Raw genomic sequence first — 25,958 nt, forward strand, 5'->3', positions numbered from 1 at the left:
GCCAGGGGGATGTGGCCCGAGAGCCATCTGTCTGTGGCAGAGGGAGCTGCGCTTCTGGGAGCCTGGCCAGAGCAACAGGACGGGAGAGGCCCCGGCCTTGGGCTCAGGGATGGGGTGCAGGTCAAGGGGGTGGGGCAGGTCTTGGGACCCATTGAGGCCCAGGAAGTGCCAGCCAAAGAGCAGGTACTGGTGAAGCTGGCACCCCACAGTTGTGACACCCTTGACCTCTGACCTTGTTGCCAAGGCTGGGCTCCAGTCTACCCCGCCACCCCAGGGGAGTACCCCGCTACCCCAGGGGGAGCCCGTTCTGTGGAGGCAGGGAGGGTGCAGCCCTGGGTCCCGGGAGTGACGGGTGCTGTCTCCGTAGGGCAAGCGCTACAAGAACTCCTTGGAGACGGTGGGCACGCCCGACTCGGGACGTGGGCGCAGTGAGAAGAAGGCCATCAAGTAGGTCCAGCCTTGGGGTTGGGGTGGGGGGTGCAGGCAGCCCAGGTGGGAGGAGCCCCTGACCCTCCCTACGTCTGCATCTGCCACACACATCCGTCCCCCTCAACCCTGTGCCGTGCTCCCCCCGCACACTCCCTGTGCCTCGGGGTGGCTCCAGGCCCCACCTTCTCTGCCGGTGCCCCCCAGACCCTCACCGTGTTCCAGGCCCCCAGCCCCATTTCTGGCTGCCCTCCTGGCACTGTGTCCTTCCTCAGCCTGGTTACTGGTTCCTCCATCCACCTTCACGTCGCACACACCACGCCCAACCCCGCCCAGCCCCCCACTCTTTTCTCGAACCCTGTCAGTGTTCTCAGGGTCACCTGGAGGGGTGCAGCCCAGCGCTGGGCTGCTCAGGGGACGCTGGTAACGGGGAAGCTCCCCTGCCCCATCCCCCCATTCCCAGCGAATGTCTTGCTGCCTCTGACCCCCCATTTTGCTCTAAGAGGCCTTTCAAGTAAGCAGGTCAGCCTTCCACTGTGGACCACCTGGGCCAGCCCACTGCGGAGGGCCCCTGGGGGACACCAGGAGATGCCCCTCTGCCCCACCTGGCCGGGGGCTCTGTGCCCTCTGGCCGATGGCCTGGTCCCTTCCTCGAGCCGAGGCTGTGGGGCCAAGGGCGCCGCCATCTCAGCCTGCCAGCTAAGGGGCAAGCTGCCCCCGGCCTGCCCTGCCCCCTCCCCTCCCCTTCAGCCCCTTCCCACTGTCTCATCCCCCCCCTTCCCTCCTCTGTCTTCCTCCTTTTCTCTCCTCCTCCCCTTCTTCCTCCCCCTGCTCCTCAGGGCTCCCCCTCTGCCCCTCCTGCCCCTCCTCTCTTTCATCTCTAGCTCTGACCCTGTGGGGCCTTCATAGAAGCTGAGGGGGCGTCTGTGGGGCGGGTTAGTGGAGAGTGGGCCCGGCCAGGTTGGGGGTGGGGAGGCGCGGGAAGCCTTTGAAGCTGGTTCGGTTGCACACTCTCCAGTCTTCAAAGCCGGAGCCCGCAGGTCTCAAGGGCGGTGCAGAGCTCGGCTCAGGGCTTCCTGAAGGCAGGGGGACAGTGTGGGGGGCGGGGGGGAGCACCGGGCCAGCCCCCCAGCTCAGCGCCTATGCCGCCTGCAGGCCGGCCCCTGAGTGTGCAGCCGTGTTCTGGGGGTGGGGGGGTAGGGGCGGGGAGGGCCTGTCTCTGCCAGGTGACCAATAACCTCCTGGACAGGGGGGTGCGGCAGGGCCCGAAGTCCTGGAACAGGCCGGAGGCAGAGGGGATTCCACACAAGGGGATGGGTGGGCAGCAGGTGGGCAGCTGGCCCTGCAGGCTCGGCCAGCACCTCTCAGGGCTCTGACAAAGCGAGGGCGACAGTGGGCTGTTCCCCTCCTGCAGCCCATGCCCCAGCCCCGCCTACTGCATTGTCAGACCCTCTGCCCAGGGGAAGGAAGCCACCCTTCCTTTCTAGGTGCCCTGGGTTCCTAGGCCTCCCCTCTGGCCAGGGCCCAGAGCCAGGGGAGTGGCAGGAAGCGGGACCCAGGGCTGCACAATCTGCCGTGGCCTGGGGCCTCCTTTAAGGGGGGGCGGGGGCTGGTCAGAAGTCCTGGGGCATCGTCCTTTAGCAGCGCTCCCCACACTGTTCCTCAGAGCACTCCTAACAGCTTGCCACAAATCAAGGGTTCCGTGACCGACCAAGTTTGGGGAACACTGTACACTATTATTGGCACCTTAAAGGCGCTGGGTTTTGGCTTCGACCCTGGTCGCAGGGTCCCGGTGAGACCTTTCCAAGGTGCTCTACAGACAGAGGCTGTCCACCAGGGAGGCCCAAGGGGGCGTGTGGTGGCCGCTCAGCTTCTCTCTGTCTGCTCTTTGTTGAGAACTGAGGTCAAGGTCAACTTGTCCTTGGCTCCTGGGGTTTCCGGGCCAAGCCTTCCGGTAGCTGAGGCTTCTGCCGCCGGCCTCCCACGGAAGGGCCCCCATTCTCTGTGCTTCCATAGGAGGCATCCCAGAGGGGGGGCGGGGGGGCGCCGACATAGGGAGACCCCGCAGCCACCTTGGAAAGGGGCCCGGCCACAGGGAGAGGCTGCCCATTGCCCCTTCACACAGGCCCAGTACAGAGGACCTGAAGGCCCCCGTCCCCTCAGCAAGGCCCGAGGCCTGGAGATGCTCCCCTGGGAAGGCTGAACCCCAGCGTTTGCCGTGGAGGGAGAGAGCAGAGGAGGCTGGGGGACCCCGGGCCAACGGGAGGGGGAGCTGAGCCGGCCCAGGAGTGCTCAGTGGAGGCAGGTGGAGAGGGGAGGATGTGGGGTTCCAGGACTGGGGCCTCCACACATCATGGGATAGCTGGCGGCTGAGCAGCCACAGCAGCAGTGACGGACAGGCGGGGAAACTGAGGCCAGAGAAGGTTGGCAGCAGGGTCTGATCTGCATTTCAGCTCTTTCCAGCCAGAAACCAGCACCCCCTCCGCCTCCCACTCCCCCTGCATCCCGCCCGGCCTTCTCCCCAGGCCCTCTCCCCTCTCCCCTGCTCTCTCACCATCTTTCTCTCTCCCACCAGCTCCCCAGGGTGCCAGGCTCCAGTCGCCCTCCTGCAGCGCCTCCTCTGCACCGCTCCTCCCGCCCGCCCGCGTGTGTGTGCCCCTGTGAGCGTGTGCGCGTGCACGTGTGCAGGGGCGCCGGCTGGGAGCCCGCCTGCCTCTCTTCCTCCCGCAGGAGCCGGCCCGGGCCCACCTGCCTCTGTGTGCCCAGACGGGCCCTCCGCCCCCAGGACTGGCGGTTCTTGTTTCTTCTTGTATCTCCCTGTTTTCTCCCCTCTCTCTCTGCCCCCCAGCGACCTAGACAGAGACTTTTGGAATAACAATGAGAGCACAGTGCAGCAGAAATGGAGCTCCTACCCTCCCAAGGAGTTTATTCTAAACATTTCACCCTACGCCCCTTATGGCGACCCACGACTGTCCCTCAAGTGAGTGACTTTACCTGGTTTGATCATATGTACCTGAGTCTCGAGTCTGCGCACGCCCTCCTCCCTCCGGTCCCTGCCCTTCACTCTCCTCCCCCACCCCCCTCCCCTGCAGCCCATGGGCAGGCTGGCCATGGAGACGAGCAACCCCTCCTGCCCCCCTCGCCTGCCCGCCCCTCACCTGTCCCCACCCCCAGGGCCGCCAGGCAGGAGAGCCCCCTCTGCAGCCAGCAGCCACGCGGCCCCCACGCTGGTCCCCGCGGCCCCGCCCCTCGCAGTCAGGATGGGGTTGCCCGTGTGGGTCCCTCCCCCCTGGTGTGGCTCTGCTTCCCTCCCCGCTGTGTGCTGCTGCCCTGGCTGCTGGTGGTGGTGGTCGGTGGTGGTCGTGGAGGTGGTGGCGGTGATGGTGGTGGTGGTGATGAACTCTGACTAACACGGCTTTCTCTCTCTCCCTGCCTGGGGGCCTCCTGGCCTGGACAGCCCGCTCTTCCTCCGTCGTTAACCCTCCGTTGTCCTGTGGGATAGAGTTGGAGGTGGCTGCCCTCCCCCACCCCCACCGCCCCTGCCCCAGGCGGTGGGGAGGGGCCCCCTCCACTGTCGTGGTGCGTTGCTCTCCAGCCCCCGCCCGCCGGCCCCTCTCTCCTCTCTGCAGGCTCCGCTGTTAACACACTCGCAGTGCTGATGTCTCTCTCTCTCTCTCTCTCTCTCTGTCTGTCTCTTGTCCGTCTGTCTCTCTCCTCTTCTCTCACTGTCTCTTTTTTCCTTTTATCTGTGATTGTTTTTCCTCCTCTTCTACCTCCCCACCCCCACGTGTGTCCTGCCCTCTCTCCCCCACCGCCACCCCTGGCGCCCCCTGGCCTGGCTGCCTCCAGTGGCACCCTCCTGTCCGGCGCCAAAGTGGCCGCCGCAGCGGGGCTGGCGGTGGAGCGGGAAGGCCGGCTGGGGGAGACGCCGGCGCTGGTGCCACCACCCGGAGAGGACGCCTTGAGCAGCGGCGGCACTGCCCCCAGCGAGCCGGGCAGCGGTGGCAAGGCGGGGAGAGGCCGCTGGCGGACGGTGCAGAGCCACCTGGCCGCAGGGAAGCTCAACCTGTCCAAGTGAGTGATGGCCCCGTGGCCGCCAGAGCCCAGTGCTCAGGCCGCCCCCGCCAGGGTGGACAGCGGGACCCCTAGCATGCCCGCTGCTGCCCCCAGAGGGGCCGTCCTCGGCCCCTGGCTCATCCCATCCCTTCACGAGCCACCCCCATCGTCCTTGCCATCAGCACAGCTAACAGCCATCCGTGTCGCCTCTCAGCCTCTGGCTGCTGCCCCCGTCAGTCTCTCCCTTTGCCCGTGACCAGGCCATTTCATTTTCTGCCCCCAGAGCAGCTCCATTTCAGTCCTCGGGTCACCCCAGCCTCTTTGATTGGCGGCCCCGTAGCAGCAGCCAGGTCACCCCTCCATGGGCGGCAGGCCCGTAGCTGTTCAGCCATCGGACCATCCCATCCTTGGGGAGCTGGCCGGCTCTCAGCCTGTGTTTATGCCACTCATCTGCCACTCACCGGGCCTTCCCTCTTACGGCCAGCAGATGGCTCTAGACCCAGAGGTTGAGCCCTGCCCATTCTGACCACCTGGTGACTCCATTGGCTTGTCTCAGTCTTGCTCACATCATCACACCGCCTGTTCGCAGGCCCCACAAGGCCATCCTCATCTCAGCCATCCCCACTGGCTGTCCCCGGCTTGGTCAGCGGGTTGGCAGCTGGCGGGATGCTGTGTTCTTGGAGGTTGGGTTGTCGAGCCCCAGCTGGCTCCTCTTTTCTGACGAGGGTGGTCCGACCTCATCAGACGGTCAGTCCCGGTCCTGGGCGATGGCTGTAGGGCTGGCCCTACTCTCAGCAGGTAGCACGCTCCCCGCTCCCCCACTAGGGGGCAGCCTTGTTCTCATCTTGGCTTTTAGACCCTCCTGTGGCCCCAGGCTCTCAGTCCCTGGAACCATCCTCACCCGCTGGGACATAGGTTCCAATCAGCTCCTTGAACTGCCTGGCTCCCGGCCGGCCGATGGGGCAGCCTCGCTCTCAGGAGGCCGGCAGCCCTGAGCCCTGCTCAGCTCCTGGGCCCTCCTGGTTCTCCCCCCAAAGCCTGTGATTCCTGCCGTTGGTGCACGGAGGCCCCCGGTGCTGAGAGCTCGTCTGCTTTCTGGCCTGAGGGGACGCTGGCCGAGGCCCCCTGACAGTCCGAGGGAGAGTCCGGAAGGAAGCCCCACCCTGCCCCCTCTGAAAGCAGGCCCAACGCGGCCCTCCCCAGGCTGCTCCGGCCACTGACCCCAGGCTGGCTGAGGCCTCCAGGCCACCTGCCGGCTCCGGGCTCCGGGCCCCGGGAACCGCTTTTCGTTTCCCGTGACTGAGGTTGTAGACGAGACTAGTTTGGGATATGATAGGAAACCAAAGTGAGGTCAGCAAGGAGGAGGCGGCGGCCACCCAGGGGCCGTCCCCCTGGCCCCCACCTCTGCCTGCCCCCGGGGAGCTGCGGGCCTACGTGGCCGCCAGGCCTGGGCCTGCCCCTGGAGGTGGCCCCAACTCCAGGCCGGAGCCTGGCAAGGCGGCTGCCCTCCCTAGGACCCCAGCGTTTTGCTTTTTGCTCTCTCTCTTTTTCTCTCCTCTCTCTCTCTTTCTCTCTCTTTCTCTCTCTTCCTCTCTCTTTCTCTTTCTTTCTCTCTCTTCCTCTCTCTCTCTCTCTCTCTCTCTCTCTCTCTCTCTCTCTCTTTCTCTCTCTCTCTCTCTCAGCCCACAGGGGCAGGCTAACTGTTGTCCTTTGGTTCCCAGGGAGGCTCAGGGCATGAGCAGAGCTGAGGTCTGACTGCAGTGGTGAAAGCGGCTCCAAGGGCCCCCGTCCCCCCGACCCCACCCCACCCCACCCCAGCAGCTCAGGGTGCATGGCTGCCTGTAAAGGGCCAGCTGAGGAGTAGTTGGCTTTACAGTCTCTCCCACAACCACTCAGCCCTGCCGTCGTGGCCCAAAGCAGCCAAAGGCCGATGTGCAGCAAACCTTGGAGATGAGCGCTCCCTGCTAGACATTCTCGCAATAGAGCGAATGTCGCAGTAAAGCGAGTCCCACGCCTTGTGCGGCAGCTCCCGGTGGGTACAGAAGCCACATTTGCACTCTGCCGCGTCTAAGTGTGCAATAGCATTACGTCTGCAAGGAGTGTCCAGGCCTTAATTGAGAAATACTTTGTTGCTTAACAAATGGCGCTGATAGACTGGCTCAATCCAGAGTTGTCACAAACCTGCCGTTTGTAAAAAAAAAAAAAAAACACAGTGTCTGCAAAGTACGCAAAGCAAAGCGCAGTAAAACCGAGAGGCTGTAAATTAATGACAGCGGCCGTTTCCAGTAAAACTTTGTTTACAGAAACCAGGGCCATGAGCCCATCTCTTGCCAACCGCTCTCCTAGCCCAGGGGTTGGGAGTCGGAGGGAAGGGGCAGAGGGGGAGGTTGAGGCCTCGGGCTCCGGCCCTGCCTGTCGGATGCGCTGGAATCTCCAGCAGGGGCACAGCAGCAGGGCGCCCGGGAGGCCAGGGCTCTCTCACGCCTTCTCCCTCCGTCTCCTGAGACCTGGGCAGCTACCGCTGGCCCGGGAGCGTGGCCTGGACCGCGCATCCCTGAGTCTGGCCTCAGCAGGTCCTCACGGCAACCCTGTGACAGAGGCAGCTCGGACTACTTCTCGCTCCCATTTTACAGATGGAGAAACTGCGAGGTGGACTCACCTTTCCAAAGTCCCAAAGTTCCGAAATGGCAGAGAGGGGGTTTGGACCCGGGTCTCTGACCTCACCCTGCCTCTGATCGGCCGTGTCCTGCCTCCGGTCTGTCCTTGTCCCCGCCACCCCCAGTCCCAGTGTTTTTCTGAGGTGCTGGTGGGCCCGTGCGGTGCCCTCTTTCAGATGCACACAGGACAGGGCAGCCATGCTGTTTTCCATCAGAAACATGCCAAGTGGCCAGACAGGTGGTTCCTGGGGCTCCCACCTCCTCTGCTCCTTTGCTGGGTCCCCTCCTCTGATGAGGAATCATTGCCCAGGAGACCAAGAGGGAACACTTGCCCTCAGAAACGGGAACCCAGGAAGGAGGGCGAAGATGGGCCACAGCCTGAACCCTGAGGTAGCCCTGGCCACGGCGCAGAGGTCTGGGGGCCCGTGGACACCCCTGCCTCCATGGACAAAGCACAGACTGGCCCTCCCCGGCCCTGCACCACCAGGCCAGCTCTGCACTGGCCTGGATTCCGCGTGTCTCCACGGCCAGGAGTGCTTAGGGCACAGGGCAGCATCTCCTGGGGTCCCCAGCGAGACGGCAGGAGTGGGCAGCAGGAGGTCCAGCCACCCCCTCCCGTCCCAACATGACAGGCAGCCACGGGGCCTTGGGGACCCGCCTTCACCACGCAGCAGCCTCTGACGCTTCCGTGGCCACGCAGACCAGCCAAGAGGTCTGCTCAGACAGGAGGTACCTGGGAACTAAGCTGAGCCAAGGCCAGGGGGCGGGCGGGGCGGGGCCCACGGGGCCCTCAGGGTGGGCTGGGTCGTGGCGGCCTCCTGGGGGAGGTGGTGGCGACAGCAGCGGCGAGGACTGCGATGGAGGCCTGGCGAGGTCCGGCAGCGCGCGCCCTGCACCCGGGCCTCCTGGCCCTGGCTCTGGGCTTCTTTCTTCTCCACGGTGATCCCTTCACCTGCTTCTCCTTTCTCTCCTCTCCTCCACCCACCCCAAGTTTCGAGGACTCCACCCTGTCCACGACCACTACCCTTGAGTCTATCCCCAGCTCCACGGGAGAGCCGAAATGCCAGCGACCCCGCACCCTGATGCGGCAGCAGAGCCTGCAGCAGCCGCTGAGCCAGCACCAACGGGGCCGGCAGCCCAGCCAGCCCACCACCAGCCAGAGCCTGGGCCAGCTGCAGGCCCACGCGGCCTCGGTGCCCGGCCCCACCCCCCGGGCCTCTGGCCGGGGCCAGGCGCGGCAGGGCGCCTCGGCCGGCTCCAAGTACCGGGCGGCCGCTGGCCGCAGCCGCTCCAACCCGGGCAGCTGGGACCACGTGGTGGGGCAGATTCGAACCCGAGGCTTGGACATGAAATCCTTTCTGTAAGTCCCCCCCCTGAGCCGGCGGCCCCCACTTCCCCACCCCAGCCTCTTCCCCCCACATCTCCAGGGCAGGTGCCAAGCAGGCTCGGACACCCCTCCAGTCTCCTGTAGCTCCTGCGCACGCCCGCAGCCCCCCATGGAAGGGTGCATAGCTGAGCCGCCCCTCTGAGGACCCTGGTGTCTCAGGGCTCAGAAGGTCCCCCCTAAAACTCAGTGGAGACACTAGAGAAGCTGCTGAGGTCCCCAGATCGGTCTCCTCCTCCAGGCTAGTCCTGGGGGCCGCTCGTGGCCTTCCTGCCAGACTCCCCCTCTCCTCCTCTGACCTCTTTCCTCCCTGCTCCCCAGCCTGGCCTCCTTCCACCCCTCGCCCAGGCCCTACCTCTTCCCCTACAGGTACTTCTCTGCCCTGTAACTCGACTCTGCTCCCCTTCCTTCCCGCACCTCCTCCCTCCCCTCGCTTCCCCTGTCCCTGCCTGGTCCTGTCCTCTGCCTCTGCGACCTTCCCGGCCACCTGCCCTCCAGCTCCCGCCCGCCCGGCTCCCACAGTAACCCCTCCCCTGAGGACAACGTGAGATGCTCCTCCCGAAGCTTTAGAGAATGTTGTTTCTGAAAGCAAAGCCTTGTCTCGCGTCACAGATCTGAGAAGTAACAACACACCATTTAACCTCAGCCGTCCCCCAGCCCCTGCCCCCTGCCCCACCCCACTGGTTGGGCCCCCGACCCAGGGCACCCTCTCCCCCATCCCTCTGGGCACCCGTCTCCCTCGGAGCCCAGGGCAGGTCTGGGCGTCCGTCCCTGCCATCGCCACCTCCGGGGCCTAACATCACCTTCCTTACAGGCTCTGGGGTATTCCCTCACCCGGTCTCTCCCGGGAGCACTTTTCCCCAGCAGGCGGCAGGCACACCGAGCCTGGGAGAAGAGGGGGAGGAGCAAGGGGCAGGCCCAGCTCCCCGGCACGTGGTGGGACCCCTGGGGCAGCCCCTCCAGCTGGACCCCGGCCCGGCCCGCATTTCCAGGGCAGACGGAGTGCTGCCTCTGGCAGAGACACCCACCAGGAGCAGCTGCGCCAGCCAGCTTCCCACTCTCCTGCCAGGGGCCCGGGCCCCACCTGGCGGAACATGCTACCTGGGACTCTACTTGGCAACGCCGGGCAGGGCATCTAATGGGGCTCCCCCCGACCCGGGGCCCTGGGACCCCGCTGGACTCCCGCATGAGAAGATGCCCAGCAGAACCTGCTGGTCTCCAGGTTACAGTTTGCATGGAGACAGGTGCTGGGGCGCCGGCGAGGATGCGGAGCGTCCAGGGAATCGGTTCTGCCGACGGGGAAGCACCGAGAGCCAGCCGGGCCTGCCGCTCTCCTCCTGACCGCGCGGTTCCACGCGCAGCCCCCGCCGAGGGCCGGCCAGCTGTGTGAGGGCCGTCATAGTGGTTCAGGCTTTGTGGACACATGGAGTCTTGATCACAGTTTTTAAAAAATACATCTTTATTGATTTCAGAGAGAAAGGGAGAGGGAGAGGGAGAGAGAAACATCAATGATGAGAGAGAATCACAGATCAGCCGCCTCCTGCAGGCCCTCGACCAGGGATCAAGCCCGCAACCCGGGCCTGTGCCCTGACCAGGAATCAAACCTTGACCTCCTGGTTCATAGGTAGACGCTCAACCACTGAACCACACCGGCCGGGCTTGATCGCGTTTTTAAATGTACAAACTGTTCGTGGCTTGTGGGCTCTAAAAACATAGGGCACCACTGTAGTTTCTCGACCCCTGACCCCTGCCTGATGGTTCAGTTTCCCGAGGCCTCTCATTCACCCAAACGCTGGTGGCCGGGGTAGAGGGTCAGGGTGAGGGCTAGCCAGGGCCACCCCCAAGACCCACCCCGCTCTCGGGGAGGGAGGCGTCCCTCCTGCTCCATGGATGTGGCCGCCCACCACCACCAGCTCCCCCCCCCCAACTTCCCCTTCCTGGCCCCCATGCTCGCCCTGGCAGCCTGGCCTGCAACCTGGAGAGAATGACAAATTGGGAATCTATGCAGAGAAGCCGTTTGGTGTTCAAGAGGAGCCGAAGGAGTATCTGAAAAATGCATTAACCAGGGAACAATGTGTTGTTTTCACTGGTTCGCCTTCCCCCCCAGCTCAGCCGGCTCTCAAACAGCCAAATGGAATTTTACCAACTCCAAGATAGTGCCGGTGGGCAGGGGCCGGAGGGAGTGAGGACTAGTCCTGTCCCCAAAGGCAGAGGCCAGTGTGAGTGTCAGCCGGGAATGACCGTACGCAGGACAAAGAGAAGGCCGTGGGACCACCTACCTCCCTCCCTCCCTAGGCTCCCACGTCCAAGACCTCTGCGCCCGCCCGCCCGCCCGGCCTCAGAGGCCTAGCGCACCCGCCACAGTTCCCTTGTTGGCAGACTCGCTGGGACGGAGCCATAGCCAGCTGCCTGTCACCCCCCTGCCCTACGGGGCCCAGCATTGGCCTCCCCCCGGAACATGGAACGCGCCGCCAGCTTACCGTCTTCCCCTGGACCTCCTGGAGATGTTTCTGTGCCCGCCCCATCTGCGCACCCCTCTCCTGCTGGAGGAGAGACCGGACGCTGGAGGAGCTCCACGCGGCACCCAGGAAACGCTGTGAACGCCGACGCTGCTGAGGTCCCTGAGAAATGCGGGCGGCCCTGCGGGTGCCCAGTGGTGCTCTGGGAATGCTCCCCACTCGGCACGGACCCCTTGGCCCCCGGCCCCACGCGGCCGCCCACAGCCACTCCAGGAGGTCCCCGCTGCCTCCTCGTCTGTTCTCGCTGCTCTGCCTGGACCATGCGGCCTCCTCCACACCGTGGTCTCCTCGCTGCTCGCACAGGCTCCCTGCCTGGACTTCTCCCGACTTGCCAGCTTCCTGCGCTGCCCAGACTCCGTCTTTGCTTTGTGGTGCCATCTGGACTGCTTCTCCACGGAACGGCTGGGCAGTCACCTCCGGGGACACAGAGGGCTCACGTGGCACATACACCGTTTGCCGGAGGGACTTCCATTTCCCTCTGATGGGCTGCGTGTCCAGGCCTCCGGGCAGGACGCCTCCGGGCATCACGCACGCCTGGCCGGCCAGGATCGGGAGATGTCTTCGTGCAGGGCTTCCATAGGCTCAGGGTGCGGGCCCACTGGGCTTGCACACTTTCTAAGAACCTCCCCGCTGGGAGCCACAGCTGCCTGCACAGGCCGGAGCAGGTGGCCGCAGAGCCCCTCCTCTCCTCCCAGGGCCCGATGTCAGAGCCAGAGCCCCTGGCCTCGGTTCAGCGGGCGGTGAATTAGCCTTGGACATGCTCCGCTCCCCTCAGCCTCCCCCAGGGTCCCCTCAAGAAGCCCCAGGCACATGCCCTTCCCCGTTCTTCTCCAGAGAATCTTGCTCTGGCCCCTGGTGAGCTGGGTCTCAGGCCACGGACACCTCCCCTCCATCCCGCCCCCTCCTCCCCCGCTCCACCCCCCTCTGCTCTGCAACTGTTGACAGTGCTGAAGTTTGGTTTCTCTCCTGCAGGGCCAGATTCTTACGCTTTTTTCTTCTCTCTTTTTGTCTCTGTCCCTGTCTCTCTCTCCTTCCCCTCCCTGCCCTGCCCCGCCCGCGGGGCCTCCTCCGTCCCCGGCTGGTGGGCTGCCCACCCGGGCAGGGAAGGCCGGATGGTGGTGCTATCCTTGGTCTTAGGGCTTTCGGAACAGGATGACTTTGCCAATATCCCTGACCTGCAAAACCCAGGAACCCAGCAGAACCAGAACGCTCAGGGGGACAAGAGGTACGAGCTCGGGCGGCGGCAGAGGAGGAGGCGGAGGCAGAGGGCTGCCTGCCTCGGCCACCCGGCCGCTGGACCCGCTGGACCTGGCGGCGGCGCCTTCAGCGGATGCTGGAGCCGGAGGCCTGCCTCCCCAGCCGGCGCCCTCACACGTGGCCACCCCGGGGGTGTCCCTGGGTCTGAGGCCAGTGCGGCCAGCCGTCCTGGGACCATTCTGGATCAAGCCTGCTCCCTGGGCATGCCCGCCCTCGCCCGGAGCAAGCCAGCCTTTCTGCCCATCCTCCCGCTTGCTCCCCGCTGCCCCTCATCTTTCATCTCCCCTGGCCCAGAAATCCCGTTTCCCCGGGGGTTGGTGGGCGGGGGGGATGTTAGGGAAGGGGCGCCGCCCGTTCTCCCTCATCCCCGCCACCTCAACCTCCCTTTTTCCTGGAGTGATGGTCCCCCCAACCCCCTGCTGCAGAGGTGTGGCCGGCTACTCTGCTGATGGGAGTCCCTGGTGGGGAGAGGCAGGGGCAGGGGAGAGGTCTGGTGACCAGAAAGGCAGCCCTTGAGCCTGAGATACCAAGAGGAGGGAATGGGAGGGGGGGGGCGAGAGCAGCTGCTGGCCCCCGGGACCCTGTGGGGACAGGGACAGGCCCTGTGGCCACAACACAGGCTGAGCCGAGAGCTGGCCATGTAACCGTCACCAGCTCCCAGGGAAGCACCTCGGTGGGGTGCTCTGGGCGGGAAGCGGGGTGTACAGAGAGGTCCAGGGCTCGGGCAGCATCACAGGGCAGGGCAGTCCTGCACCTGGTGGCTGCCTCCTGTCACCTGGCCTTGAGCTGGGCAGGCCACACACCTGTGTTCCTGGGAGAGGCGCATCCCTTCGGTCAGGCCCGCTGGTCAGGCTAAAGCCCTCACTCTGTCCAGCCCGGGGCATGTCTCCGCCCCTGGGCCCGTGTCCTTGTCCGTCAGATGAAGGACTGGACAGGGTGGCCCCTTCCAGCTCGGACATGCTGAGCTTAACGAGGGAGCCGGCCCTCGGCTGGGGCAGTGGGCAGACCCCGTCAGCGGGCAGGGACCCCCTGCTTGCTCCCTGAGGCCCTCTGGTACGGAAGGGACTGTCCCACGCTGCTCGGGGATGAGGGGAGGGCAGGCCGAGTTAGAGAGCTGGTTCGCTGCTCCTCCGGTGGCTTCTGGGGACCAGCCCTGTGTGCTGGTGGCCAGGCCACACCCAGGGCCATGGCTTATGTCTCCATGTCTGGCTCTGGTCTCACAGCTGTTCTACCGTAGCCTGTCCCTCTCGTGTCTTCCGGTCTGAGCCCACAGTGCATGTCTGTGGTGGGCAAAGCGACGTCCCCACAGAGGGGAGGGGAGAGCGGGGTCCGTTTTTTCACTCGGGGATGCAGGTGGTGTCACACCCGGAGCCCAAGGCCTGGGGACGGGAGCATCAGGTCCTGCCGCCTCCAACTCGCCCGGCGCCAGGGGTCCCGGCTTCCCAGGCTGGGCCGGGGGGAGGGCCATGCTGAGGGCGAGAGGCTACGGGAGAGGGGCTGGGCCCCCCAGAAGCCTGCTGAGCGCCTGGCCCGGCAAGGTGTGCTGCGTGAGGGAGCGATGCAGGCTGGAAACGAGATTTCGCATCCCCCGTGTCAATTCCCAGCTCCATTTCCACCCCTGGCCTATTTTTACCCCTTGCCCCTCAGGTCTCAGTCCATCTCTTCACACCCTGTCCCTTCTGATCATGACATCAGCCCTCCCCTGCCTTCCTGGGAAAGGTGGGGGTGGAGGTGGGGGCCAGGCCCTCGCCGAGACCCAGCCCGACTTTCCCGGTGGACCCATGCCAGTCCCGCCCAGCCACCCCACCCACCGCATCCGGGACACTCATGGCTCATGGCCTGGGGGGCGGGGGCGGGCAGGGCGCCCCGAATCCAGCACTTCCTTCCCAGCACTCCCCACCCAGCTTGGCATTGCTTCACCCGCGGGGCACCAGGCCCCTTAGGGCTCCGCCCTCTGGCCCCTGCTCCTTGGGCCTCCCAACGGAAGGCTTCGGTCAACTGTCCCTTCCTCTTCAGCTCCCGCCTCCAGGCCCAGCCCCCCCTTTCCCACCCAGTCTCGGGGTGAGGGGTGGGAGCCCCTTGGCTGCTGTTGGGGAGGACATTTGGGGAGGATGTTCAGCCCAGGGTCTGTGAGCACCAGTTCCGGGCAGAAAGGGGGAACAGCAAGAGAGATGGGGGTGCACCTAGCAAAGAACTCGAAGACGGGAGGGTTGGTCCCCGCCCCTGCTTCCAGGATTCTTGGGGCCTGGGAAGCCCCCATCCAGGCTCTCCCGGCCCCTGGGCCTCCAGGCCATGGCCCCCAAGAACCGCCGAACGCTCTTGGGCCCGGGAGGGCGGGGGGAGGCCCGGGCTCCCACGCCCTGCATTCCGTCTTCACCCATCGGCCCCGCACCCACCCCGCCTCATCCGCTCATCCATCCCTTCACCACCGCTTCTCGGGATCCAGATGGTTTCCACCATGGCCCCACCCCCGCCCGCGTGGGGCCCGGGCCAGGGCCTGACCACCCCATCGCTGTCCTTGCCCAAAGCCACCATGTCTCTCCTGTCACGGTGTGTCCCCCCGCCTCCTCTCTGCCTCTCCTCTCGGCCGCCTCGCTCCTCCTCGTCCCCCGTGCACCCTGCAGCCTTCACGCGTCTCCAACTAACCTTTCTTGGCCTCTCTCTCCTGCCTCCTTCCTCCCATCTGCTCCTCACAGGGATGCCCCGGGGCCGCGAGGGGCCCCTCCGCCTCCCCCGCCTCTCTGCGCACTTTCTCTGTCCCGTCACCTCCGACAGCTTCAGTGGCGCTGACCATCTCTTCCCAGGCGGCCCCAGTAACCGACTCTCATACCTCCAGCGTCAGCCTCCGCGCCCCTCCTCTCCTATTTCTAACCTGACTTTACCTCTCCAGCTGTTTCAGCCTCCTCTTCCTCCCGTGCCTGCCTGCGTGAGCACGTGTCCACCGTGTGTCCATGTGTGCATCCACGCATGTGTGTGTGTGCGCGCGCTGCTGTGGCCGCGCCTCTGGGAGGGGCGCCCTCGTGTCCCGGGTCGGGTGGGGTGTTGGGCGTGGTCCAGGGGAGGCCACGCCTCCACGGCAGGTGCCTTGTGCATCCGACTCCTCCCTGCCCCCTCCGCTGCCATGCGGCCCAGCTCCCCAGCACACCGCGGCAGCTGGGTCTCCCCACGTGTGTTTCCTCTCTGGGTCCCGGTATGCGCCTCCCTGTGTGTCATCGCGCTGCTCTGGTCGGCCTGCCTGTCGCCTGTGCCATTCCCTCCCTGGTCCCCTGGGCGTCTTCTGGGCTTACGTGTGTGTGTGTGTGTGTGTGTGTGTGTGTGTACACGTACGTGCACACCCTGCTCCCGGGCCCTGGTGCCCCTCCAGGACCTGCATACTCCGTGCATGCCTCTGTGCCTGTCGTGGCCAACTGTGTGCTGGTGGCTGGGCCACACCCAGGGCCGTGGCTTATGTCTCCACGTCTGGCTCTGGTCTCACAACTGTTCTACCGTAGCCTATCCCGAGCCCCACGCTGCCGTCTCCCCATCTCCATGCTGCTGCCCCCCTCCTCCTCGTGGGAGGCTCCAGCTGGTCCCTGGGGGCCTGTAGCCCCCCCCCCCCAGTCCAGAGCCCCCACTGGCCTCCCCCCCAGCTGCCGGCAGGAGAGCCTGGCTCTCTGGAAACAGCATGGAGGCAGGGTGCAGACAGGGCCTCTCGTGGGACGCTCAGATCCGGGGCTTCTTGGTGGTACCCCAACTTTCTCTGACGCTGGGGGAGCCTTCCCGAAGGTGCACTTGCCCTGTCCACTAGGCGGCTCTTTACATCTCAGTGGGTTTCAGTCCCACGGGTTTCCAGCTCTCAGCCATACTGGCCACTTCTCACACGCTCAGCGGCCACACAGGGACAGCGGGGACACGGAACACGGGTCGGCATAGACAGTTCCGCTGGGCAGAGCTGCGAGGACAGGGGGCCTGACCTCACCCGGTCGGTCTGGCGTCCGAAGGGCTCCTGTGTTCTCGCTGAGCCTGGGCCAACACAGGTGGGGCGTCCGGGGGAGAGGCACCCTGGGTGCTTGCAGAGGGTAATGATGCAGAGAGCGACGAACAGAGCGTTCACCACCCGAGCCCCCGCCCCCGCCCCCGCCCCCAGGCTCCCGCCCAGGCTGGGGCAGCAGGGAGGCGGCCCTGGGGAGGGAGGCAGGCTCAGAGGCCGCAGGCAGGCAGGATGGAGGTTGGGGGATTTCTGGGGAACAGGTACAGTCCAGGCAGCTCACACTGGGGCGGGCGGGGCGGGAGCAGGCCTCCCGTGGACAAGAACACACTTTCTGCTGGCCTGCAGGCGGCGCTGCCGGGGGCTGGGAGCGGGCCTGCGGCCCATGGTGCCCAGCCCCGCCCGCCCCCGCCAGGCTCGCTCACTCGGACCCCCCCGGCCCCCAGGTTGCCTGCAGGAGGGAAGGCGGTGAACACAACCCCAGTGCCCAGCCAGACGCCGCACGATGAGTCTGACCGCCGGACCGAGCCGCGCTCCTCCGTCTCGGACCTCGTCAACTCCCTCACCAGCGAGATGCTCATGGTGAGAGGGCGCGGACGGGCAGGGGAGGGGCGCGTGCGGAGGTGGGTGGCCGCGTGGGAGCTGTCCACGCAGGCAGGGGACCCAGCGTGGTCACCAGCTCTTTCATCACAGCGGCCTCTCGTGCCTCAGTTTCCCCATCTGTCAAGTGAGAATATGAAGGCCCCTCGTCCCCCCGTCTCTCTCTGGACTGAACAGGGGCCTAAGGAAAGCTACTCGTGTGGGAGGTTTTCAGGGCCCTGGAGGGAAGGCGAGTGGACAGAGGACGTGGGCAGAAGGTGCCCTTCCCCTGAGCGGCAGCCCAGTGAGCAGAGCGCCCTTCCCTCCCAGTGGAGCAGGTCTCAGATCCCCCTCCCCGGGATCTCCCAGCCCCACCGCTGCGGGGCCCACTGAGGTCCAGAGAGCCAGAGCCCAGGCACAGCCCTGGTCCTGATCCCTAGGAGGGGACAGCTGTGCTGGTTCTCCTGTCTGCACCCGCCCACCGGGGTCGCAGCCTGTGCTTCTGGGGTGCTGCTTTTTTTCACCAAGGCAGAGGCTGTGGCTTCACCTGGCACCCCCTGGTGGCAGCATCCGTGGGACACAGCTATTTGCCCCTCTGCTTTCCAAAGGCAGGAGTCAGTGGGAGCTGTGGCAGCTCAGATGCGCCAGGAAGGCTGGGGGAGGGGGGAGACCCAGGGCCAGTGGGGTTCCTACTGGACATGACCTGGGACACGTCACTTCCCCTCCTTGGACAAGGTCCCCCTCCACCTCCCCCATAGCGAGAAGGAAGGGGCTGGGTGGGCTCCCAGGCCCTGGCCAGTGCTGACATCGGGCAACTCAGAGTTCCCTGCCCACGGCCTTGGCACCAAAGCCCCCGCCCTCCCTGAGGGCCCCAGAGCCCCCAGAACCCTTTGCCATTTGGGGTTCTGGCCGGTTCTAACCATCCATCCCCACTGTAGCCCAGCCCAGGGATCTTGTTAAAATGCAGATTCCCCAGCCACCCTGGCCTGTGTGGCTCAGTGGATAGAGCATTGGCCTGCTCACTGAAAGGGTCGTGGGTTCAATTCCGGTCAAGGGCACATACCTGGGGTGCCGGTTCGATTCCCAGCCCCAATCGGGGCGCATGCAGGAGGCAACCAATTGATGTGTCTCCTCACATCAATGTTTCTCTCCCCCCCCCCGCCACCTCCCTCCCTGCCTTCCACTCTCTCTAAAAATGAATGGAAAAAAATACCTCTGGGTGAAGATTAACAACAAAAACGCAGGGTCCCAGTCGGCAGGCCTGCGGTGAGCCTACGCATCCACATTTCTCTGGGGTGCAGACTAGAGTGTCCGATCTCCCTGCTCTAGACCTGGTCTCCCTCGGGCCTCCTCACCTCCCCCTTTGCCCCGCCCTCCAGGCCCTTGTGAGCCTGGCTCTCCACTGCCCTGCTGCCCTCCCGACTCACGCGGATGGACAGGCCTTCCTCTGGACAGGCCTGCTCCCTGCACAGGCTCTTAATCGGCTCCAGCTTCCCGGTAGCCCGGTTCCCAGAAGGGACGGCCTTTCCCAGCCAGCCCACCGGCAATGCTGCTCCCAGGGAGGGCGCACGGCCCGGCAGAGGAAGGCAGTGCAGCCCTCTGCCCTCTCGCGGGCCCCGCGGACCCTCTGGGTGGCCGGCAGGCCTACTTGCCCAGCCCCAGGCCACAGGCAGGTTATTAGCGTCAGCCGTGCAGATGAAGGTGCGCAGGGCAGAAGTAAGCTGCTGTCTGAGCCCCCGGCCCAAGCTGTCTGAAACTGGGGGTCAGGAGAAGGCCTGGGCACCCACGGTTTGGCCAGCGGAAGAGTCGGAGAGGAGGCTGGGCCACACCCCCACCTGAGTCTCTCTGCCCCGGCACTGCCCACGTGCTGCTTTTAACAATTTATGGACTGATTGATTTGCGAGAGGAAGAGAGAGAGAGAGACATCGATTTGTGGTTCCACTCATGTATCCATTCATTGGTTGATTCTTTTAAGAAATATTTTCTTTTTATTGATTTCAGAGAGGAAGGGAGAGGGAGAGAAAGATGGAAACATCGATCATTGATTGGCTGCCTCCTGCACACCCCACACTGGGGATCGAGCCCGAAACCTGGATGCGTGCCCTGACCGGGAATCGAACCGTGACCTCCTGGTTCATAGGTTGATGCTCAGCCACTGAGCCACGGCGGCTGCGTGGTCGATTCTTATCTGTACCCTGACCAGGGATTGAACCCACAGTCTTGGGGTATCAGGACGATGCTCTAACCAGCTGAGCTACTCCGCCAGAGTCCAGATGCTTTCTGATGCTTCTGCTGGAGCAGGGGCTCCGGCAGCACCTCCCTGGGGGCGTGGTGGGGGTGGCCTGCTTGGTTGCCATGGAAACGGCTCCTGGAGCTGTCCCAGCTGGTTAATTAGGGCTCCAGGCTCTGGTTCTGAAAGGCTGGGAGCAAGCACACAGCACTGCCAGCATCCATGGTGACGCCCACTGGCCCCTCCCCCCAGGCCACCTTGTTTGGGAGCCAAGAGCCAAGTGACCAGAGGGGCCTCAGGTGGGCGGGGTCATCTGGACTCCAGTCACCTTGACTCCACCCCAACTTTTGGAGGAAGGGGAGGGGGCAAGAGGTCTTTGTAGGCCCCAGAGCAGCAGGGCCAGGGGCCAGACTGCAGAGCAGGACCATGGAGGGGACCTGAACCATTTAACCCTCCCAGGAACCCCGCGAGCTAGGTCTCACGGTCCCATTCTGCAGATGCCGAAACTGAGGTTCAAAGGGAGTGGGCTGGTGTGAGGAGAGGGGGGGAGAACCAGGGGAGGACCGCACCTGGGTAGGGAGCCGCACTCGCGGGGGCCTGGGCTGGGGCTGGCAGGGTCGCCTGGAGAGCCCTCCCGCTGGGAGGAAGAGCAGGGAGGCAGCTCCGCCCCGTCCAGCTCCAGGCGGGACCAGGGTGTGGTCGGCACCGACCCGGGTTTGAGCTTCCACTCACCACTCGGCGGCTCGAGGCCAGGTAGTGACCTGCCTGGGCCCCAGACCAAACTGGAACGCTGCCGCGCCGCCCCCTCCGGATGCTGCGGAGAGAATGAGGCCAGGCACCCGGCGCAGGGCCCGGCCAGGCGCGCGGCAGCTGCTATTTCCTGGGACTGGGATGCATCTCACCTGGGCCGGCCAGTCCTCTCTGGCTTGGGGGGAAGGCTCCGCCTTGCCCTAGGACAGGGACCTGCTTTGGTGGAAAGGGTGGGCCTCAGAGGCAGAGCGGGTTCGTGCTGCTGTGCGATCTTGGGCGTGTGACTTAACCTCTCTGAGCCGGTCTCCTCAGCTCGAGTGGTGATCACGGCCTGGCCCGCGTTGTCGGGAATCGGTAAGAAGGTGACGTAAGAGTCTCCTGTCATGGTAGGTGCACCCTCCCCGTATTCTTACCACCGATATTACTGAGGGTCTCAGAGCTTGGGGCCACCCTCCAGGAGGGAAGAGGGGCCGCAGAGAAGGCTCCGTGGGGCAAGTGGGGAGAGAAAACGGGGCTCGGCAGTTTCATCTGGGCTGCCCCTGGCTCATCCCTCACCCGAGGAGCTGTTTGTGCGGGAGGCCTGGGCTTGGGGAGCGGTCTGGGCTGGGACCCAGGAGGCCGGAGTGGGCAGTATTCTCAGACCTCCCCAGATATTCCCAATGAGCAGCCACAGCTGAGAAGACTTGGCTGGGAGGCCCTCCCCCCAGTCCCTTCCTATTTCGGTGTCGGCCTGGGAATGGGACCCCGCGCCGCCCTCCGTGCACCTGTCCGTCTGTCCGTTGCTGGGTCGGCCCAAGTGCCCCCCCCCGAGGGGTGGGGACTGAATCGGCGTAGTCTTCCCTCCCAGTGGCCCTCGCCTGGTGTGCGTACTGGCATCTGAGGCTCCTTTTAAACAACTCTGCTGCCCACCCCGGCCCCTGGGCCCCCCAACCCCGTCACATCAGGCTCCCCAAACTCACCTCTCCTTTTGTAAACCACACCATCCTCAGAACCCCAGTCACTGTCCAAGGAAAGGTCACAGGGGTGCACAGTCCCCTCCTCTGCTGGTGGTGGTTTCACAAAACACAAGAGCCCGCAGGGCTGTGGGGTGGGAAGCTGGCCGAGGGAGCTCAGGGCCCCAGGGGAGGCCGGGGCAGCCTGGGGTGGAGCAGGGAGGGCAGCGGACATCCAGGTGAGGCTGGGAAGTGGGGCGCGCACTGCCCTGGGGTTCAGGAGACGGGAGCCGAGCGGCTGCGCCCTCTCTCGCTCCCCCTGTGAGCCCGCGCAAGGCTCCCGCCCTGTCTGACTCTTCACCTGGGTGTGGAGGTGGGCGCCTCCCAAGCCCCATGGTGACCAGAGGGACAGAGCAGCTCCCAGCTCTGGCCCGGTTTGGGGCGCGAGAGGCCTCCTAACGGGGCTGGGCTGCAGTGGGGGCTCCGGGAAGCAGAACCCTCCCAACCCCGCCGGCCTCTCCCCGCCAGCTCTCCCCAGGCTCTGAGGAGGACGAGGCCCACGAGGGCTGCAGCCGAGAGAACCTGGGCCGCATCCAGTTCAGCGTCGGCTACAACTTCCAGGAGTCCACGCTCACCGTGAAGATCATGAAGGCCCAGGAGCTGCCGGCCAAGGACTTCAGCGGCACCAGCGACCCCTTCGTCAAGATCTACCTGCTGCCGGACAAGAAGCACAAGCTGGAGACCAAGGTGAAGAGGAAGAACCTGAACCCCCACTGGAACGAGACCTTCCTCTTTGAAGGTGAGGCTGGAGCCGCCCCCCCCCCCCCAGTCGCCCCACACCTGTACACACGTGGCCACGGGCACACATGCGCATGTTCGGATACGCACCCAGGAGCATGCTTGCACGCGCTTGCACATGTACCCGCAGCACGTGTCTTGCCCAGCTAACCGGCTGCATGTGCGTCTCGCTGGGATTAGGCTGTAGCGCCGAGTGGGGCCGGCCTCATGGCCAGAGGCTGAGGAGGAAAGCTGGGTCTTCCGCTCAAACACAGAACGCGCCGAGGAGGGCAGGCAGGAAGGGAAGCGCCCACAGGGTGCAGGGCTGGAGCGGCTGGCGCGGGCATAGTCTGGTGGTGAAGAGCACAGGTGATGGCCCCGGCTTCCTGGGTTTGAATCCCAGCTCTGCCACTTACTAGCTGTGTGACCTGGGCAAGTCCCTGAGCCTCTCTGTGCCTTGGTTTGCAATCAGGAAATCAGCAGATTGTAGAAGCATTTGGGGCGAATGCCCTTCCTGTCTCCTGCCGGCCCCTCTTTTGCTCTTATCCCGAGGATTCACAGTAACCAGGAAGCCGGTGTGGGATCAGGGCGTGATTCCTGCCCCAGGCCCTTTGGGTGCCCGGCTGACTGAGAGAAGCCATAGCCCTCTCCCCACAGCCCTGCTCAACCAGTGAGAACAAACCCGGGTTCCCTGGCTCTCAGAACCTCCCAAGTGCACCCCAGGGACTCTGCCACCTGGCGCCCCAGCCATCTGGCACCCCACTCTTCTGCGAGGTGGCAGCCAGCTCACCCCTAAGCAAGTCATTGATGGGGAGCGCACGGGTGCCCCTGTGTTTCAGCGTGGGGGTCAGTGTAGAGATGGTACAGCCAGCAAGAGGCTCAGCCATCTGGAGGTGTATGGAGCCAGTTAGTGGGGCGACGTTTATGGGCAGAGCCCCAATCCGCCGGTCCCTGCTGCAAATATTTATCGAGCATTAACTCTGAGCCAACATTTTCCTGTGTCGGGGCGAGAGGGGGGTGCAGAGCTGAACTGTGGCCCTCGAGGCACCCTGGTCTAATGGAGGACATAGGCATGTAATAACTAAGCTGTGCGCTGCTGACAGGAGCTGCAGGAACCCGGTATGAGCACCCCTTGGTGGTGGTGAAGGGCATTTCCCAGAAGAAAGGCCACTCGAGAGGGGTTGTGATGGGTGAATAGGAGTTTGCACACAGCGGCCTGCCTCCTGTGGTGTTGACGGGAGCTAACGCAGGTGCAAGGGCCTCTTGGAGCCTCCAACATTGCCAGATCCCTCGTCATGCGTTTCACCTGAGGAAATGCCCAGGTCACCTAGGCAAGGCCCCGAGGTGCCCGAGAGGAGCAGACAGGTACAGGCCCCTCAGCAGGAGGGGCCCTGGAGGCACGGAGAAGCCGGGGGTTCAGAACAGAGGGTTTCGTCCTCTGCTGCACCTGCTCCCTCTCGTCAGGGGCTTCTCTGTGCGTCTGGAGTCCGGGGCTGAAGGTGCCGGGGCCCTCCAGAGCCCTTCCTTCTCCATCGGTCCGGCGAAGCTGTTGTGTCCTCACTCCTTCCAGTTCATACCCTGGATCCAGATCCGATCCCCTCAGGCCTCCAGGCTGGTCTGCGCCCCCTGCACCTCGCAGGCCGGCCCCTCCTCCAGCGAAGCCTCCCAGTGACTCCAGCTTCAGGCCTGCCCCTGGCTCCCCAGCACCTTCTCCATCCATCCAGCTCCTCCCCCGCCCCCCTCGGGCCTCAGCTCCCACTGCACCCGGCACACTCCTGCTCCGCCGGGCCATTCCACCGGCACTTACGCACTTGTTCAGCGATTGATTCGCTTAACAAATATGTATCGAGTGCCCGCTACGTGCCAGAAACAGTCAGATGCTGGGCCCGGGGGCTGAGGACAGAGAGGCCTTCCTAGTGAGAGAGCCAGACTTGAGGACACAGACAGATCTCTATCGTGGCGAAAGGAAAGTGCTGGAGTGTAAACCGGGGACCCGACCCCATCGGGGATGTCAGGAAAGAAAGCAGGGGGCGTGGAGGGCCGCCAGGCAGGAGGGGGGATGGAGGCGGGCGGCATTGAGCGGAGAGTGGGCACGAGCCTGGAGGGAGAGGACAGCAGGCCAGGTGGCAGGAGGGTTTGGAGCCAGGGCAGGCGCGGCTTTCATTCTAAGTGCCCTGGGAGCCTCTGAGAGGCTTGAGGCAGAGTGTTATGATGCGGTTTCTATTTTTGAAAGCTCACTCTGGCCTCCCTGGAGAGCGGACTGCAGGGGCAAGCAGGCAGGGCAGGGCGGTGTGGAGGCTCTTGAGACTGTCCAGGCAAGAGGTGCCCGGGCTCAGATGAGAAGGAGGTACAGGGACTTGAATGGTCGCAGTGCTGCTCCGCATTAGCCGTGGGACAGGGGGCCAGTGATGGAAGCCATCTGAGCCTCAGTCTCCTCATCTGTAAGAAGGACAAGAGAGCATGGTTGGTGTGGCTCAGTGGTTGAGCCTCAACCCATGAACCAGGAGGTCACAGTTTGATTCCTGGTCAGGGCACGTGCCCAGGTTGTGGGCTTGATCCCCAGTGTGGGGCGTGCAAGAAGCAGCCGATCCATGATTCTCCCCCATCATTGATGTTTCTATCTCTCCCTCCCTCTCCCTTCCTCTCTGAAATCAATGAAAATATATTTTTAAAAAAAAGGCCGAGAGCATCTGCCTTGGAGAATTGTCACTGGGAACCGATGAGTAATGACAGTTCTCACTGTGGCTTCGGGAGGGTCGGATGCAGGTGTGGGGGGGCGGGGGCGCAGGTGGTCTGGGGCCAGAAGAGGCAGGACCCCTGCACAGGAGCCGCCCTGCCCACGCCCTCGGCCAGGCCCGGCCTCACTGCGCTGTCTGTCCCCAGGTTTCCCCTACGAGAAGGTGGTGCAGAGGGTCCTCTACCTCCAGGTCTTGGACTACGACCGCTTCAGCCGCAACGACCCCATTGGGGAGGTGTCCATCCCCCTCAACAAGGTGGACCTGACCCAGATGCAGACCTTCTGGAAGGATCTGAAGCCATGCAGCGATGGGAGTGTAAGGCCCGGCCCGGGGGGCGGGGGGGGGGGGGGCTAGTGGGTCAGGCGTGCTGTGGGAGGGGTGCCGATGGGCGGCCTTCCTGGGGCTGGCTCCCCGCCCGCTCACCCGCCCTGTCCCCCAGGGGAGCCGAGGGGAGCTGCTCCTGTCACTCTGCTACAACCCCTCTGCCAACTCCATCATCGTGAACATCATCAAAGCCCGGAACCTCAAAGCCATGGACATCGGGGGCACGTCAGGTGCGGGCCTCCTGTGGCGGGGGGCGGGGAGGGGGGAGGAGGGAGGGCCCGGGCAGCTCGGGGACACAGGGTCATGCTGGGTGTGGACGGCAGGGTCCACGCTGTTTCCATCACCCCCTCCCCCTCCCCCACCTCCAGTCCCCACTCCTCTGCCCTAGAGCCCTGGGCGCAGCAGCCTCCAGGGCAGGGGCCTCTCAGACTGTCCTTCCCAGGAGCATGAGGAAGGGACACTGCGGGGCCTGGCTCGGGCCCCAGCTCCGACTCTGCTCTCTGTGGCCTCAGGCGAGACCCAGCCTCTCCGGGCTCGGTTTCTGCCTCCCTGTGCGAGGGAGGGCGACGCGGAGGCCGAGTTCCCCCTTCCAGCTCCTCCGTCCCCTCTCGCTGGGGGCTTTCCTGACCCTCTGCCCCCGCTGCCGCCCCTGGGGGGAGACGGGCATCCTGGGAAGCCGCCTGCTGCCGGCTGACCCTGCCCCCCTGGTGCTCAGACCCCTACGTGAAGGTGTGGCTGATGTACAAGGACAAGCGGGTGGAAAAGAAGAAGACAGTGACGATGAAGAGGAACCTGAACCCCATCTTCAACGAGTCCTTCGCCTTCGATGTCCCCACGGAGAAGCTGAGGGAGACCACCATCGTCATCACGGTCATGGACAAGGACAGGCTCAGCCGCAACGACGTCATCGGCAAGGTAGGGGCGAGGTGGGCGGGGGTCTGTCCTCACAAGACGCAGGAGGGGAGGTGGGCGAGCACAGGGCTGGGCCCTAGGAGAGAGGGGGCCACATCGGGTCCGTCCCTGCCCCCTCCAGGCCTCTGAGGATGAGGGGGTTGGACGGGCTTCTCATGAGGCTCGGTCGCCAGGACAGCCAGCTGGAAAGGCAGGGGAGGAAGGCTTGCCCGGGACCCCAAAATGACCTTCAGGGAAAGGACCTCAGAGCAGCGTCCCCCAGGGTCCCATCTGCGGAGGGTGAGCCGCGTGGGGCACGTCCACCTCCCCTGCGTTAGCCGTGGGCAAGCCCCTGCCTCTCTGAGCTTCACTGCTCTCCCTTGCGAAAAACGGAGCGACTGCTCCGGACCTGCAGCACCCCCGGGGTGGTGTGAGGGTGCCTGAGGTCTGCCCACGTTCTCCTGGTGAAAC

The 25,958-nt window shown here is 64.9% G+C and overlaps 1 protein-coding gene across 5 annotated transcripts in view; it reads left to right on the forward strand.

Annotated features, from left to right (window-relative positions):
- Positions 1-25,958, forward strand: part of SYT7 (synaptotagmin 7) — a 56,861-nt gene that overhangs the window by 27,213 nt on the left and 3,690 nt on the right. Inside the window, exons 3-12 of one of the 5 annotated variants that reach the window (XM_036295780.1) lie at positions 368-447; positions 3,275-3,406; positions 4,276-4,500; positions 8,131-8,499; positions 12,145-12,267; positions 16,713-16,848; positions 21,286-21,556; positions 24,418-24,587; positions 24,712-24,826; positions 25,312-25,511. In XM_036295780.1, the coding sequence (XP_036151673.1) occupies positions 368-447; positions 3,275-3,406; positions 4,276-4,500; positions 8,131-8,499; positions 12,145-12,267; positions 16,713-16,848; positions 21,286-21,556; positions 24,418-24,587; positions 24,712-24,826; positions 25,312-25,511 (1,821 nt within the window). The remainder of the gene's footprint in view (positions 1-367; positions 448-3,274; positions 3,407-4,275; positions 4,501-8,130; positions 8,500-12,144; positions 12,268-16,712; positions 16,849-21,285; positions 21,557-24,417; positions 24,588-24,711; positions 24,827-25,311; positions 25,512-25,958) is intronic. The other 4 variants (XM_036295781.1, XM_036295782.1, XM_036295783.1 and 1 more) reach the window with 4 other exon arrangements.

Source organism: Myotis myotis, unplaced genomic scaffold, assembly GCF_014108235.1.
Source record: "Myotis myotis isolate mMyoMyo1 unplaced genomic scaffold, mMyoMyo1.p scaffold_m19_p_27, whole genome shotgun sequence".
NCBI classification, from domain to species: Eukaryota; Metazoa; Chordata; class Mammalia; order Chiroptera; family Vespertilionidae; genus Myotis; species Myotis myotis.